The sequence below is a fragment of the Rattus norvegicus genome, chromosome 10, assembly GCF_036323735.1.
Source record: "Rattus norvegicus strain BN/NHsdMcwi chromosome 10, GRCr8, whole genome shotgun sequence".
Taxonomy (NCBI): Eukaryota; Metazoa; Chordata; class Mammalia; order Rodentia; family Muridae; genus Rattus; species Rattus norvegicus.
In genome coordinates this window covers 12165828-12182775 of record NC_086028.1, presented here as the reverse complement: position 1 = coordinate 12182775, position 16948 = coordinate 12165828, and the positions used below count along the sequence as shown (strand labels likewise).

Here is a 16948-nt window from a genome sequence, read left to right as displayed (position 1 = left end):
CGATGTCCCGGAGACCCAATCCTGTAGAGGAGAGGCGGGCCTTCTCGTGGGTAGCTCTTGGAGCCAGTGGGCGTCTCCGCGGCCGGGCTCCGGCCCCGCCCCTAGACTGTGCTCTAGGTTCCCGGTGTCCAGTCTCTGGAAAGGTGGGTCACCTGCAGGCTGGCGCTGGCTTCTAAGCTGCCTCAGAACTTGGCGTCGCAGGTGGCTACTGGAGCTGACACCCAACACTGCGGTGGACCTGCGTGTCCCCTTGCTGCAGCCTCGCCAGGCCGAGCTGGCTGGGCCGCCGCGGAACCGCATTCCCTACCCCTAACCACGTTGTGGCCGCGCTGTGGCCTTGGCTCTGCTTCGCTCTGAGGTACTGGATCAGGTCGGTGTCTGCCAGATGCGGGAGAGTTGGTGCGAGCTACCCGCAAGATATCTTAAACTTTCCCTGGGGATTCCTCTACCAGCCTGTTAGATCGTGTTGTGAATTTCGCCAGATACCAAAATAAAATACTCCTTCCAGTGCCCTTCTGGGACGTTATGACTTTTCTCCTTAAAAACTGACGAAAAGACCAGGAACTATCTTGTCTTCAGAGTCTGGGATAAAGACTAGCAGATGATAAAAGTATGTCTTTGTGGCCCTTCCCTAACACTTCCAAGGAGCTTCATTCCTAACATTTTTCTAGCCATCAGATTTCTCCAGAGCAATGACCCAGAAGACGTAATCAGTTCGTGATTAGAGTGACATTGTTCCCAGAGCCCCCAAGATGGCAGCTAAAATGGAAATAACTTTGAGTAACCCCACTGAGGATTCTGACAAGCAAGAGAGACACATAATAATGAAGCTGGAAGAAAAACGCACCCCCACTCAGCGAAAAGCCAGTCCTGATCCGGAGCTTTCTCGACAGAGCTTCAGACACTTTTGTTATCAAGAAGTGTCTGGGCCCCAGGAAGCGCTCTCCTGCCTTCGACAGCTCTGCAGACAGTGGCTGCGGCCTGAACTACACACTAAAGAGCAGATTTTGGAGCTCTTGGTGATGGAGCAGTTTCTGGTCATCCTACCTCCAGAGATCCAGGCACAGGTCTGGCATCGATATCCAAAGAGCAGCAGGGAGATTGTGACCCTGGTGGAAGATTTGCACACAGCGTCTAAAAAACCAAAGCAGTGGGTAAGGAGTCCTTTCTCTGCGGGTTTTAGGTAATGTCTTTGTTGTCTCACAATCCCTAGTTAGTTAGAGATTCCAGAGGACTGGATGGCTTCAAAAGTTCTTCCAGCCTGGAGGAACTTCCCTTATCCCGACCCACAAAGTCGTAACAGAGTTTCAGAAAACCGGAGCCCCTGGCACTCAGTGATGAAACAGAGGAGTAAGCTATTCCTTCATAGACCCCGGGACCGTAGCTTTAAGGAATCTCTCCTGTCAGATCTTCCCTGGCCCACATCTTGAAGCTTTGCTACAATCAGAATTCTTAGCCCACAGGTCTAGCCTGTTCCCTAAGAAACTAATTTTGGTGAAGCTCTGTGGACTGTGTTCCAGTGAAGTGCCTACCCTATTGCTTTTGAATGGGGAAGTCTCAGCTCAGTTCTCTGGTGTTACCGTCTGGCCCCACCCCCTCCCCCAAGTGAAACCCCAGCTGGAGCCACTGAGGGAAAGCAAGTGGGGCAGCCTTGTTAAAGCTGAGTATCCTGGCCCCCTCTGACAGAAAAACCAAGTAGGAATGGTTTTCAGTGGCCCCTTCCATACTGGTTCTGTTCCCACAGGGCCTATTTCTAGCAGAAGTAGAGAGGGGTGGGAGATCCAGGGAGCATTGTTCATGAGTCTGGTATTTTTGCCGGCCCTCTTTTGATGATCTTGGCCCAAGCTGTGGGCACCCACCTGGGGAGTGTGCTGGGCTGACTGTGAGGCAGCCTCATTGTTTTTGCTCTGCATGCTCTTCCCTTCACCTGCTTTTGGGGGTCTCTACGGAATTTGGACTTTAGGTCATTACCAGGTCTTCCCAGGGTAAAGAGGTCTGTCGTTCTGTAGCAGTGGGTGGCATGTTGCTCCCAGTCCATCAAGGAATGGAGAATTAATGGATAGCCCTTTCCTAGGTGACCGTTTGTATGCAAGGGCAGAAGGTGCTCCTGGAGAAAACAGGAGCTCAGCTTATAGAACAAGAACTTCGAGACTTTCAACCCCAGACTCCTAGCAGAGATATTCAAGAGAACTCTCTGGAAGAGCCTTCCTGGGAAAGATCTCATGAGCAGCTGAGTCCCCACCACTGGGAGAAGTCTCTCCTCCAGGAACCAGCCCTCAGATTGACTGAGACAGGTAACACTCTGGATCCTCTCAGTGGCCTTTTTCCATCATGGCCTCTCATGGTTCTGCAAATGCAATTTGTGTTGCATATACACGTCTTTTAAAATTTATTATTTATTTGTGTATTTGTGTGTGTGTGTGTGTGTGTGTGTGTGTGTGTGTGTGTGTGTGTGTTGGGGGGGTGTCACAGTGCACATATGGAGGTCAAAGGACAACTTTGTGGAATCATTTCTGTCCTTCTAACTTTCGTTGGGTTGTAGAGATCAGACCCTGGTCTCTGGACTTGAGTAGCCAGAGCCTTTGCTTACTAACCCATTTTCCTGGCCTTTTAAAATTACATATGATAATTTTTTTTGAGACAGTATCTCACTGTGCAGCTCAGGCTGGTCTGGAATTCATTATGTAGACCAGGCTAGCCTTCAGAGAGATCCACCTGCCTCTGCTTCCCAAGGACCAGGATTAAAGGCCTACGTGACCATACCCGGCCCATTTGGTTTTTTTTTTTTTTTAGCTTGCTTGTTTATTGAAGAATTGCTGGATTCATTTGTCAAGGGCTGCACCGTCTGAGGGTCCTGTCCACAAAACGGAGGGTGCTTTTCCATCTCCTCGCCAGCACTTCCTTCCAGCTGGTTCATGATGATGTAATATCCCTTAAGGTTTTGATTTTCATTTCTCTAATGAGTTATGTTTGGCATTATTCCATATGTTTATTAAATTATATGTCCCGGCCAGTGAGATGGCTCTGTGGGTAAAGGCACTTGCCACCAAGTGTGACAACCTGACTTCAGTCTCTGGGGCCCCCAGGATGGAAGAACAGAATCAGTCCTGTAAGGTGTGTCCTGTGACCTCCACACACGCTTTGTCCTACAAACAACCATCCCCAACACACACACACACAATCCTACAAACAGCCATCCCAAGCACACACACAAATCCTATAACCGTCTCCTAACACACACACACACACACAAACAACCATCCCCAACACCCACACACACAATCCTATAAACAGCCATCCCAAACACACACACAAATCCTATAACCGTCTCCTAACACACACACACACACACAAACAACCATCCCCAACACACACACACACAATCCTATAAACAGCCATCCCAAACACACACACAAATCCTATAACCGTCTCCTAACACACACACACACACACAAACAACCATCCCCAACACACACACACACAATCCTACAAACAACCATCCCTAACACACACCCACATACAAACAACCATCCCCAACACACACACACACACACACACACACAAACATACAACCATCTAACACACACACACACAATCCTACAAACAACCATCCCAAACACACACCCACATACAAACAACCATCCCCAACACACACACACACACACACACACACACACAAACATACAACCATCTAACACACACACACACAATCCTACAAACAACCATCCCAAACACACACCCACATACAAACAACCATCCCCAACACACACACACACACACACACACACAAACATACAACCATCTAACACACACACACACACAATCCTACAAACAACCATCCCTAACACACACACAAATCCTATAACCGTCTCCTAACACACACACACACACACACAAACATACAAACATCCCTAATACACACACACACAATCCTACAAACAACCATCCCTAACACATACCCACATACAAACAACCATCTAACACACACACACACACACACACACACACAAACATATAACCATCTAACACACACAAACATACAAACATCCCTAATACACACACACAATCCTACAAACAACCATCCCCAACATACACACATACAGACACACACACACACACACACGTCCAAAGTTGGTACCACCAGGTGCAGTGTCTGAGGACCACAAGGTAGCACCTGCCATGTGTCCCATGTGGCTGAAAAGAAAAACAGCAGCTGAAACACCAGTTCCATTCATGAGGGCTCCATCTTTATGACTCAGTCACCTCCTGATACTTCTACACTGGGGACTGACAGCACATAAATTTAGGTAGATGTTCAGTCAGACTGCGATTCTTGTGAGAATCCAGTGATTGTTCTTGAGAACCTTGATGAAGGCAGGCATGGTGATGAGAGCCCAGGATCTCAACACCGGGGAGGTGGAGGCAGAAGGTCAGGTGCTTACCATCATCTTCCCGTATGCCGTGAGTTTGAGACCAGCCTGAACCGTTCGAGACCCCCGTCTCAGAAAGTGAACAGAGCAAAACCTTGATGAAATCACTTGGCGATACTGTCTGAGCTCCTCATTGCGTGTTAAATGAATGAAAAGTTAGAACTCAGCGCCTCAGCCCCATGAAGCACTTTGAGTGCTAGGCAGTCACGTCTCTCTGGTGGCTGCCACAGCGAGTGTGTTTACAGCTCATGAGAACAAGCTTTGCACTTTGCAGGCCCTGTTGCCAAATGCTTCACTGATTCTCCACTTCCCTGGCCCAGCCTAGTTCAGATCCATCTTGATCCTCAGTCCTGTCAGAAGGTGGACTAACTAGGATACACATCCAGTCTGTATTCCATTTTCTAAATACTTAGGCTGTCAACTGTGTAATGAGAAAAACAACATAGTCCCTGGACTTATCATCCTTTCAAGGGAAGGAGGCTGTCCGTCTTTGTCCGTGTAAGGGAGAGATATTTATTCAAATAATTGTTTTGAGTATTGGGGTTTTAACCCGACTTTACCCAGGTGCAGCAGTGCACGTCTGTGGCCCCAGCTACTTGGAGGGTCACTTCGGCCCTAGAGTTTGAAGTCAACCTAGGTGATACGGTAGACGCTGTCAATCAATAACTTCTTCATTGTTGCTTCCTTCTTCATTGTTGGTTGGTACTTCGTTCTGATCTTTTTCTATTCTGTTTTTCTATACCTTTTCTTAAATATTGGAAGGACAGAAGGAGAATTTGGTCCCTAGCTTTACTATAAATTAGGGATTTATAGCTAGTTAGCACTAGCTAACTGCAGATTTCCAGGCCTAAGCCTCGGAGATTCTGGCTTACCAACATCAAGTGTACAGAGCCCCTTGTTGATGGGTACAGGGGAGGCTGATGCACACGTGTCACCAGCAGAAGGCTGCCGACCCTCTGACAAACCTCATAACATATTAAAACTTCTTTTCCTGGAGTTCTTTCTTCTAAGTGCAGAAAACAGAGCATATTCTTTTTTTTTTTTTTTTTTTTTTTTTGGTTCTTTTTTTTTTCCGGAGCTGGGGCAAGCGCTCTACCACTGAGCTAAATCCCCAGCCCCGAGCATATTCTTTCTAATTACAGAGTCCTCCAGAATGAGAAGTGATGACAAGGAAAATCCACACCCGGAGGGCACCAGAGGCGCAAAGGCATGCACAGTCTTACGTGGAAGACCTAAAGGGGGTACCCTGCACAGCCCTGAGCCAGGAGGGGTGACCGCAAGTGACCCCCGATTGTTGCAGTGGCAGGTCAGACCCCCACAGTCTCCCAAGCCACTTCCCCACTACCAGAGACATTGCAGAGAGCTGGAATATATCAGCAACCCCCTCAGGGGACCCCCGCTGAGAGAGCTAAAGAGAAGCAGAGGAGGCAGGAGGAGCCTGAGCAGCCTTCTGCAGCGGCTTGGTCACCAGGCAGCCCACTCAGCCAAACCTTACAGATGTGACGACTGTGGGAAAAGCTTCACGTGGAATTCAGAGCTGAAGCGACACACAAGAGTGCACACCGGGGAGAGACCCTACATCTGTGGGGAGTGCGGAAACTGCTTTGGGAGGCAGTCAACTCTGAAACTGCACCAGAGAATCCACACTGGGGAGAAACCATACCAGTGCAGCCACTGTGGCAAGTGCTTTCGCCAAAGCTCAAACCTCCACCAGCACCATAGGCTCCACCACGGGAACTGAAGCGGTGCTGTTTGCTGTAGAGTCCTAGGGAAAGGCTTCTGGTCTCGCCCTTCTCTTACTGGCCTGTTTATCACAGAGTATCTTTTTGACTCACAACAGAGCGAGCGAGCGATCGGCCCGTGGGGAGTGATGGGTGAATAATCAAGTGGAAAGGACCTCAAAAAGAGGCCGATGGGGCTTCTGGGTAAGGACAGCTGATCCGGGTGTGGGCCGCCGAGAGCTGCGGTCTCGGCAGAGTGAAGGCCGGTTACTGAGGATGAGCTGCAGGTGGCTTCAATTAATTAATTAATCCTTAATTAAATTCTCCTTGTTGCTTTCTCTTCTAAAATAGAGTTGTTTTCATGTGCACACTTGAGCAGTGCTCAAGAATACCAAGAAAGCAGTGACCGGAGAGTCCTCCATAGTCTTTCTGCAGCTAACTTTTTTAGTGGTGATGGCTTTTCATTACTTATTTTTAAGACCAGTCTCTCTACATAGCCATGGCAGTGCTGGAACTCACTCTGTAGACCAGTCTGGCCTGGATCTCAGAGCTCTACCTGCCTCTGCCTCCCAAGAGCTCGTAAAAACGTGTGTGACCCCACACCCTGCTGTAACTTCTTAACAAAACACAATTTGAGAATAGGGATATATTTATGTGATGTAACACTTCCTAAGTAAGTAGATGGCACTTTCATTTAAGTTATATTCGAGGGATCTTTTGATTTACAAAAGGCGTCCCAACTCTAGCCCAGGCTATAAGGGAGAGCCCCCGGGAGAAGGAAGTACGGCTCTGGAGGGCAGGGGATTCTCCGTTCTCGAGTAACCCATTAGCTTTAACACTGTGACTAGGCATGCTCAGTGTCTACAGTTAGGTCATGGGGTGGGTATACGGTTAAGGACTGCAGGAAAGTTATTGAGATAGATTAAATTATGATAGGTGAATTGTACCTCCATAGCCTTTTTTAAATGACAGAATAATATATTTATATAAAATGTTAGAGTTCCAGAACAGGGTCTGGGACACCTTTCCATACCAAAATCTTGTTTTCTTAAAGTAGAAAGTAGAGCCCAGTCAGTAGTTACCCTGGAGAAGGCGTCCTCTTTCTCTGTCCAGCAGATTGTGTGTGTGTGTGTGTGTGTGTGTGTGTGTGTGTGTGTGTACATATATACACATACATAAACGTATTATATATCATGGTGGCCATTCTTCTGAAGGCATCAATATCAAGTCACTGCCTTTACCTTATATTCAGCCTGGCCTTACACACACACACACACACACACACACACACACACACACACTTTCCTCTAGACCACCTTCTCTGCTGCCTTGTAGTAACTTCTTAGTCATGTCTGAATTTGTTTTCTACTGGTGCTATAACAGTTGAGTGCAAACATGTTGTGTATGGCAGGGTAATCCCCACATCTCAAGATCTTCAGTAGTATAAAACGTTCCTTTTGTGGAGGACCGTTATTTGGTCAACTTACTATGTCTGTGTGTCTTGGGTTAACTTGGTCACTAAAAGGGGATCTCCAAATGTGGGGAGCCAACTTGCCTGAGACCCCAACATTGAGCTAATTAGGACACACAAAGAATATATTTGAGCTTGAAGGACAAGCTCAGTGGAAAAAACCTAATGTTCTAGATAAACTTACAGAAGTGCTGATACCAATCTGGTGGTCCAATAGGTTTGCCAAGTGGAGGCTCCTGACCTTTTGTTGGAGCCAGCTTCCTACAGACCCCTACAGACCCCTACAGACCCCTACAGACCCCTACAGACCCCTACAGACCCCTACAGACCCCTACAGACCCCTACAGACCCCTACAGACCCCTACAGACCCCTACAGACCCAGGGCTTGTGACCTTTTGCTGGGAGCCAATTTCCTACAGACCCACAGATTGTGACCTTCTGCTAAGGGTCAACTTCCTACCAGACCTAGGCCAACATCCTACAGGGGTGAGCCAGCTACCCTATTGGCTAGTACATCAGGGTCTCCCGGCCCCCTGAAGACTTCCTCTTCCCCCTGCCTTACTACTGTATATAACCAGAGCCTGCAAGCATTAAACTCGTCACCTCGATCAGACTCTTGTCTTGGCGTCCTTCTTCATGTCTCTTGTCCCCCATTCTCTCCCAGGTACCCTCTGGACCCTCGTTGACTGTGCTGCAGGATGGGACATCCAAAAAGACGGAAGCTAGGTTTTGAGGGTTAGCAGAGGAACGCTTGCTAGAGTTTTGCTACTTGGGATATTTCATAGTATGTTTCCTCTCTTCAGCTTACACATCAGTAATCCTTTAGCACCTTTGGGCACCTCTTCAAGCCTTTATGTGACAAGCTCACATTGAACATTTTTCTTTTCCCAAAGGTGTCAAGCTCATGCCGCTGCCTCGCCTGCCTGCCCCCAGCCCAGTTTTCCTTTGCATGGGGCTCACCTGCCGACAACTGATGGCATAAGGGTCCGATGGCACGGAAGGCTCTTGGGTACTGTATTCAGATGCAGCCGTTCCCTCATCTCCTTCCCCCATTCATGCTTCACCAGAGCCTCTGCACAGAGTCTTGACCTAGTCCCCTGTGGCCAGCGTCCTTTTGCTGGACCCCAACATAAGAAAATCACCTTTCACATCAGCTTGCCTCCTGCCCATCCCATTGGCTCTGCCATATTTCTGGGTCCTGCTTAGCACATACTGGTGTCAGCTTAGGGGTTATTCCTGCTTTCGGTGTTTGATCCCTGAGTTAGCCCCAGGGAGACCCAAGGAGAAAGGAAACGTTGACAGGTAGTGGAGGTCTATGCACCAAAAGAGCGTTGTTTCCTATCCAGCAGGTAAGTGTAAACCAATCCCACAATACAACTGTCTCTCCCAATAAAATTGGCAGAGTCTCCTCACAGTGCCAAAGACTGTTCAATTTTCCCTCCAACTGTTCCCAAAACTGAAATGTCTCTTTTTATTGCTTCATTGAAGTATTACATGCACCAGAAAACTTGTGCATTTATAGTACACAGTTCAGTGGTTACTATACAGTATTTAAAGCTGTGCCTCTGTCACCACAGTCTTGTTTCAGGATATTGTCAGTGTCACAGAGAAGTACCCTTAAACACTGGTAGTCATTGCCTGCTCCTGTCACAGCTTATGCCACTGGAGACAGTATCTTCTGTGCACATCATGTCACATGTCAGTGTTTCGCTCCCTCGTTGTGTAGGAAGGGGCCTTCATTCCATCCATTGGTTGATGGAATTGTATAATTGCACCCTGGCTACTATGAATAGAGTAGTGCCTGTGAACACTGTATTCAAGTCTTTGTATTTCACTCCTCACAGGTACATGTCTTGAGGTTGGGCAAAGGTCTTCGCTAGGTCATATGATAATTTTTAAAACTTTTCTAGGAAACATCAAACAGTTTTCCAGAGTGGCTATGCTACACTTTTCATTTTGACCAGCAGTGTACGAGTGTTCGTTTCTCCACACCTTCAACAAAACTTACTATTGTCTCGTTACAGATTTTAGCTTTCTGAGGCAGGCTCTTGTGTCTGGCATAGGACTCATAGTCCTAGCTGATGATCCTCCTGCCTCCACCTCCTGGGATCAGGACTACAGGCATGTGTCACTTTATCCAGTTTTGTGGAATCTGTCTTTGTGGTCGCTGCTATCACAGTCCCAGTAAAGTGGTCTCCCATGACCTCGATTCTCTTCTCTGATGACTAGTGTATTTGTTTCTTGTCTTTATATTTGCTTTGAAGAAATGGCTATTTAAAACTCCCCTGCCCTCTGGTGTTTTGAGACAGATCTTGCTGTGTAGCCCTGGCTGGCCTAGAACTCACCACATAGAACAGGCTGGCCATGAATTTGAGATAATCCTCCTACCTTTGTTTGCCAAGTTCTTTGATCTTTGTGGTTTTCGATCTGGAATCTTGCTCTATAGCTTAGGCTGGCCAGGCTGGTCAGGCTTGCAGGCTTCCTGGGGCTGCAGATGTGAGCCACCAGGACTATCTCTGTGGCCCTTTTAAAACAGACTGTCGTTTTTATTGCTGGGGTTGTAAGAATTCTTTAAATATTCTGGGATGAAGTCCTTATGAGATACGACTTGAAAACAGTTTCTCCCATTCTTTTGTAATACATTCTTGTGTAATTGTTGGTTTTCTTTTTGCAGTGGGGGTTGATACAATCTCCTGCATAACTCAGGCTAGCCTCAAACTTGCAATCCTCCTGTCTTAACCAGTGGAATGCTGGGATTGCTCATGTACACCCATGCCCAGCAGACCACGTGTGTAATGAAAACAGCTGTCACTTGTCAAAATGCAAGGGACCAAATTCTCAGTTCCCAAACTGCCAGTAAAAAACAGCCGGACATCCCCGTGAATTAACAGTGAAAGTAAAGAGCACAATTTACACCAGTTCCTGCAAACCCCTGGGACCACATCACCTGCAGACTTCCCTACCCCTGTCGTGCATGGTTCATGGTTCCTATGGGAAGTTTAAATATCTATTAAAATAGTCCTCCTGACTAGTCTTTGGAACAAACATTTTCCTACCGAAATAAAGGTGGTGTTGGTTACAAGCAACAGATGTTGGTAAGTACTAGACACACAAGACATCTTTTTCCACATCGTGGGGACTGAGCGCATCTAATGCAGTAGACTTAGGAGACTATTTTTCTGTTGCTGTACTATTTTAGGGAAAAAACCCCACAAATTTTCAGAATCCACATGCTCTAGACTACATCAAATAGCCAGCCAATTAACAGCAGGTCTGGGTTCCAGATTGTTGCTGTCTCTTAGTTTACTAATTGGGTCTCTGGTTGGGGTGGGTTGATGGGGTCTTACTGTTGCCTGGGCTGGCCCCAAATCTTGGACTTAAGCAATCCTCCTGCCTCAGCCTCCCGAGTTTCTGGGACAAGAAAACACTTGACATGGTTACTGTTTTATCTTTCTTGGGTTTCTGTCTTAGTTACTGTTCTACCTCTGTGAGGAGATACCATGACCAAGGCAATTTTAAAAAGAAAGCGTTTAACTGGGGCTTTGCTTAGGGTCAGAGGGTTAGGCCATTTCCATCATGGTGGGAAGCATGGAGCAGATAGGCAGGCATGGTCTGGAGCAGGAGCTCAGAGTTCACATCTAAGGTAGCAGGGGTGGGGTGGAGTTGAATTGGGTGGTGGGTAGTGGGTGGTGGTGGTGTGGGCTTTTGAAACATCAAAGCCCACCGACACCTTCACAAAGCCACACTTCCTAATCCTTCCTGAACAGTCTACCAAACAAACACCAAACATTCAAATATATGAGTCTCTGGGTGTCAAACTGTCACAGATTTTTAGACAGTCTTACCTTTCCTTTTGTGACATGTGGTTTCAATGCATAAAAAATAGTGCCTGAACTGAGTACCTAGCCTAGCAATGAATGAAGCCCTAAGGTCAGTCTCTAACTGAGCAACGTGTGTCCCCTGGACATATGCACAGTTTGCATGGAAGAAATTGGTATACTGAACTGAAAATCCACATGTAGCCAGATAGCATGGCTAGAGACGTAACAGAAATGGTTCCACTGAAGACTTTAGCCACTATCCCGAGGACAAGAGAAAGTCAGTAGAAAGTGTCTGAATGGTGACATAATCAGACCGTACCTGTTTTACTTAACTGGATGGATAAAGTTTAGTTACTGTTGGATAAAGGTAAAGACAATTAAGTAGAGAAGCAAGTTTGGGAAATATTTGGGTTTTTTGTTTTTTTTTGTTTTTTGTTTTTTGTTTTTTGTTTTTGTTTTTGTTTTGTTTTGTTTTGTTTTGTTTTGGTTTGGCTTTAGTTTTGTAATGCTAGGACCCATACAGGGCCTCCCAGATACTAAACAGGTACTTTTTCACTGAGTTATATCCCCAGCATGTTTAAGAAATATTATATCACTCACAGAAAGTCATGGAAGAATGGATGAGGAGTTCGGACAGGGTAGATAAGAGATTGGTTTCTCGTATTCCTAGACGTGGAGAAGTCCAAGACTCGTGAACTGGCAGACCCCGTATCTGCAAAGGACCTTTAATAGTTAGGGCCATCTTGATGGGTCCTCATATGGTAGGAAGTGCTGGCTGGTTCTCTGAAGTCTCTTTTATAAGGTAACTAAACAAGGGCCCACATTCATGACTCTTCCAAAGTCCCCCGCCTTCTAACACTATCCTCTGGGAGCTAGGATTTTGCGTATGAATTTGGGGAGGCATTGCAATCACAGTGAGAGGGAAGAGAAGGAGGTGTGATCGTGTGGATAGAGTACCATGTCCTGGAGGCAAACAGAGGATAAACGCATGCAGTTTTGGATAGGTATTTGGATTTTTCAAAAACGTTCAAAACCGTTTACTTAAGGAAAGTCAAGAACACACAAACCGGAAGCACTTTAGATAAAAGAATGCTCCAAGGAACCAGCTGTGCTTCCAGACTCAGCTACTCTGGAGGGGTACGCGGGCTATCAAGACTGCTTGAGCACATATGGCAATAGTTAGTCTGGGCAACATATAGAGACAATCTCAAAGCTAACCAGGCAGAAGAGCACACCAGCGTGGTGGTTTCTTCCGGCCCAGCACTGGTCAGCGCTTCCCAGCATACTATAGAAATAAAGGTCTTTGTAGCCTCAACATCTTACTCTCGCACACTCAGACGCAGTCCTGAGTAACCTCAGGGCAGATGTCTTCTGTCCTTAGCCCAGTTTCTGCTGAGACCTTAAAGGTGTGGGCTGGCCATGGGGCAGACCACACCTATCTCACCAAACTGTACCGCTAGATGTCCAGCCCCAACAGCTAGAGCAGTGCACATGCGCTGATGGACGGGAACACCGGAAGTGACCTCAACTTCCGGCTTCCTGACCGGCTAGCGGAGCAAATGGCATCTGGTAGGCATTAGCGCCATCCTGTATGCTTGGTGGCTGCTTGGCCAGTCCATGATTGCTCTGAAGCCAGGGGAAACCGTAAGGTACAACTATTTACCATATTTCTTCCCAACTGAATCTGTCTATTTGACAACAGTGGCCCAGAGAAGCCAGCAGTACCTTTCCCGTACTGCTACCGTGCAGCTAAGACTGTGGAAGGTGGGCAGACATCTAGTGCAGTCTTGGAATAATGCTGGAATTTTATACTGAATTCCGAGAAACAGGATGCGTTATTTCCTTTCTTATGTGAAGTATATTCATTCATTCTTTCATATTCTCTAAACTATTATCCAACCAGTTGTTTCAAATTTACCTTTCTGCAACAGAAAATCCTTTAAGTATATATTTTAAAAGACCTGCTGTCATCACAACATAACATTTATTGGATGATAAATTGCACATTAGATGCACAGATTCACAGTTGAGCTAAGACCGAAGAGAATGCATCAAAAAACAGTAAAGCTGAAACATTAAACAGAAGTGCATACAGAAAATTAATTAGGCATCAAAATAACTAGACATGGCAGAATATTCTTAGGTTTATATAAATGAACATGTTGTATCTTCTTGTCTTCTCAATTTGAAGAGACAAAACACCTGTAGTTAGGCAGGTCTTGGAAAGATAGGTAATTTTATATCACATAAATAGTTCTAATATACAAGACTAAACCAGTTAAATATACACTTAAAAACATCTGTACCTTCGGTCCCCAGCTCCGAAAAAAAGAACCAAAAAAAAAAAAAATCTGTACCTTTTTAACAGTCAAAACAAAAGCAGTTTCCTACTGAGATCCACCCCCTAATCTCAAAAAACATTTAAAATAAGTTCTTTTTTATAAAAGCTATAACCTAAACCTCCCTTTGTATACAGTAAATCACAGATTATTTAAAGAAAAATCTATATTTTTAGACGGTTTGACATATCACAGTCACCAGAACACTGCTACTTAATTTTATGGAACTTCAGGCTTCAAAGACAAAAATGTTATTTAACTGCCTGAGCTACTGGGCTGGCTGTGTTCAGTGCTCTAGCAATATATAGACAAATTATTTGTAGCAGCACAAAACTAACTTGTGTTCTACTCCTTCAACAACTGAACATCTCTTACATACAAAGTGCAAGTAGTAGCGAGCATCTGCACTCCACCAGGAAGTGCTGTGACATCAGTAATGACAGTTTAACAGAAACTGGTATCCCACAGTCATGGTAGGAACAGTTTTATTCACATTTTTATCACAGCATCAGGAAATGCACAAAGCTTTGAGTTCCCATCTTCAGCACCAAGTTCCCACGTCGTGACATCGGCTCCTTGTTAGCATGTAGTTAGCTGATAGCTAACCTCTCACAGCAATGGCTCTTACGTCCCATATGTCCCTGTGCTGAGTGTATCCGGGATCTGTTACCAGCACCTACATGATTTGCTAATACCACAGGTTAAGAGCAATTGTGTGGAACTGACCATACTTGGCAATATTATGAAGAGGAAAGGGCCATTATCATAAAGATAGCCCAAACCACAGTTTCTTCCTCAGCTCTTTAGAGGCAGAGCAGCTTGAGAATAACACATAACCAACTATGTTTTTAGGAACAAGCACAAGAAAAGGAAATAGCTAAAAATATTTCACAGTAATTGACATGTAGTTTTTTCATTTTTTTCTCCATACTAATCACCAGTACTATTATACCAAAGGCTATTTAATAACTCACATATATTAATGATTTCTGTAAAAGTCCCCCTTTTTTCTAATCTTTTGTGAGTGGTCTTTCAAAATTTGGAGAATGCAGAAAATCACAAACACCGAGAGGTAAATTGTGAATTCCATGTTAAAATGTACAGTAGGGCCAGGCAGTGGTGTACACCTTTATTAATTCCAGCAACTCAAGGCAGAGGCAGGCAGATCTGAGTTGAGGCTAGCCTGGTCTACAGAGCCAGACACAGGACAGCCAGAACTCCACAGAAAAACCCTGTCTTGAAAAACAAAACAAAACAAAACAAACAGATGTACAGCTGGACCTGCAGCATAAACTCACCTTCTTTGGTATCCCCTTAGGAGCAAAAAAACAAATAAAGAGGGTGACAACTTCCAACCTTCCTATCAGCCATTTTGTCCAAGTCCCTCCTGACAATTCTCTATCGGTACCAACTCTCAGGAATAAGGGCCTCTTCCAGTTTCCCTCCCCGACCTTCAGCTCTTCAGTCTTCACTCAAACATTACACCTATGAGGCACCACAGCAGTTCCTCCCTCTCAGGAAAAACAGAGTAGGGAGCTAATGATCTTACTGCTGCTTAACAACCATTCCATCCGAGGGCTAGCCAAAAACTTGCTACCTTTCTATACAATTCAAAGCATCTCTGACAGAGAGCTGACGAGACCTGAAGGCCATTAAGACCCCCAACTCCCTAACGGAATGATGCATTGCATCCTAAATGTGGAGAAACAGCCAAGTCTGACCTTGACATACAGGACATAGAGTCTCAACTGAAACAGTGACCTCAAGGAGAGGGGCAATGGCCAGGAGAAACGAAGGATGAGGCAAGGCCGCTGACTTCAGTTTTTCTCACTCTGCAACGGTGATCTTCTTGTCTCTAGTTAAGTATTAAGAACTTAGATGCTTGGCTGCTATCTGTTTCTCCATCTGCACTTCTATAGAAGAGACACTGCCCAGTTACTACGTTTCAGCCACTGGTCCTCAAGAGGGCTTTATTTTTGTTCATGAAATTTCCCAACCGTAATTCTATTTTAGTGAATACTGTGTTTTTAGAGTTCATTTAAACAGAATGAACTGTTTAATGAAGTTACTTCATTAAACAGTTCACCCTTGCATACCAACCAAAAAGACCATATAGATAGTTTTACTAATAGGAATCTAATCCATTTTGTTGTAAACTGTAGTTCTATAGGAATGTATACTTACGACACTCTTGGCTCTCTTAATAACCACACTGTATGACAATATTTTGTTCTAATATTTCTCTGTAATACCAGTACCTATTATATGTATGTATACAGTACCAGTATATGTTATCAATTATTTTTGTTAAAAATTCAACAATGCTATATGTATTGTTCTTTGAAGATGGGGAAGAATTATAATTTAATGAAAAAGTTCAGATTTAATACGCTGACACGGAATTCAAGCATGAAGCCGTACAGTCTTCTGTTGCTTTTAAGAGCAGTGAGATAAAGCTCCGGATAAAACAAAGGACATATGGGCTTCGGGAAGTCAGTCCCAGGGCGGCCGCCACAAGGACTGTCCTTCCCTCCCTCTCCCTGCTTCCTGTCTCTTAGTAGGATCAACATGGGGCACAAACGCCAGCCAACGAGTAGTAGTGCAGTGTCACTGAACTTAGATGTCAGTCTTGTCACAGTGTGATACCTGATGTGCCTAGCAAAAGACAGACTTTACCCTCTGAAAGTTTATAAAACATGGACAGTCCCTTCTCTCAGTTTTGTTTTGTTTTTTGGTTTTTTTTTTTTTGAAGATTAAACAAAATAATATAACCACAGTATTTAGTATGCTCTCTAAAAAGTAGTTCCAACTATTCATAACCAGCCAGGAGTGTGCTTCAGTGGGATCTGGAGGAAATCCCCTTGGAAAGGAACGAGTATCCCCTGCAAAGTCTAACGTCTACAGTGTGTCAGGACTGCCCCTGCCCTCAAGTCTGAAAGTGGGAAATCCATAAATACTGTCTGCAAGCTGTTAACTAGCTGGATATGGTGGTATATACCAGTAATCCTAGCATGTGGGAGATGAATACAGAAAAATGACCATTTTGAGGCCAGCCTGCGCTACACAGGCTCTCTCTCCACCCCGGCTTCCCTGATCTCCACACCCACTTTTTAAAAAGTTGGCAAATTTGGTAACTTTATATGGAGTCCCAAACTAGAAATTCAC

At 45.3% G+C, this 16948-nt stretch overlaps 1 protein-coding gene across 3 annotated transcripts; it reads left to right on the top strand.

Annotated features, from left to right (window-relative positions):
* Zfp174 (zinc finger protein 174) lies at nucleotides 1–13764 on the top strand. 3 transcript variants are annotated; one of them, XM_039087055.2, is made up of 3 exons: nucleotides 1–1154; nucleotides 2075–2294; nucleotides 8517–13764. In XM_039087055.2, the coding sequence occupies exons 1-3, from the start codon at nucleotides 753–755 to the stop codon at nucleotides 8603–8605; spliced, it is 711 nt and encodes a 236-aa protein (XP_038942983.1). In that variant the 5' UTR covers nucleotides 1–752; the 3' UTR covers nucleotides 8606–13764. The 3 variants fall into 3 exon arrangements, with proteins under 3 accessions (XP_038942983.1, NP_001408318.1, XP_038942982.1); NM_001421389.1 differs by lacking the exon at nucleotides 8517–13764 and adding an exon at nucleotides 5573–8236 and having other exon boundaries at nucleotides 87–1154; XM_039087054.2 differs by lacking the exons at nucleotides 1–1154; nucleotides 8517–13764 and adding exons at nucleotides 1226–1350; nucleotides 5573–8236.
* Nucleotides 13765–16948: the final 3184 nt, after the last annotated feature.

Excerpts from the sequence above, each read along its gene's own strand:
- Zfp174 (NM_001421389.1), top strand. The coding sequence starts at position 753 with ATGGCAGCTAAAATGGAAATAACTTTGAGTAACCCCACTGAGGATTCT. Across the intron at positions 1,155-2,074 it reads CTAAAAAACCAAAGCAGTGG|GTGACCGTTTGTATGCAAGG; the intron begins GTAAGGAGTCCT and ends GCCCTTTCCTAG. Across the intron at positions 2,295-5,572 it reads CCTCAGATTGACTGAGACAG|AGTCCTCCAGAATGAGAAGT; the intron begins GTAACACTCTGG and ends TTCTAATTACAG.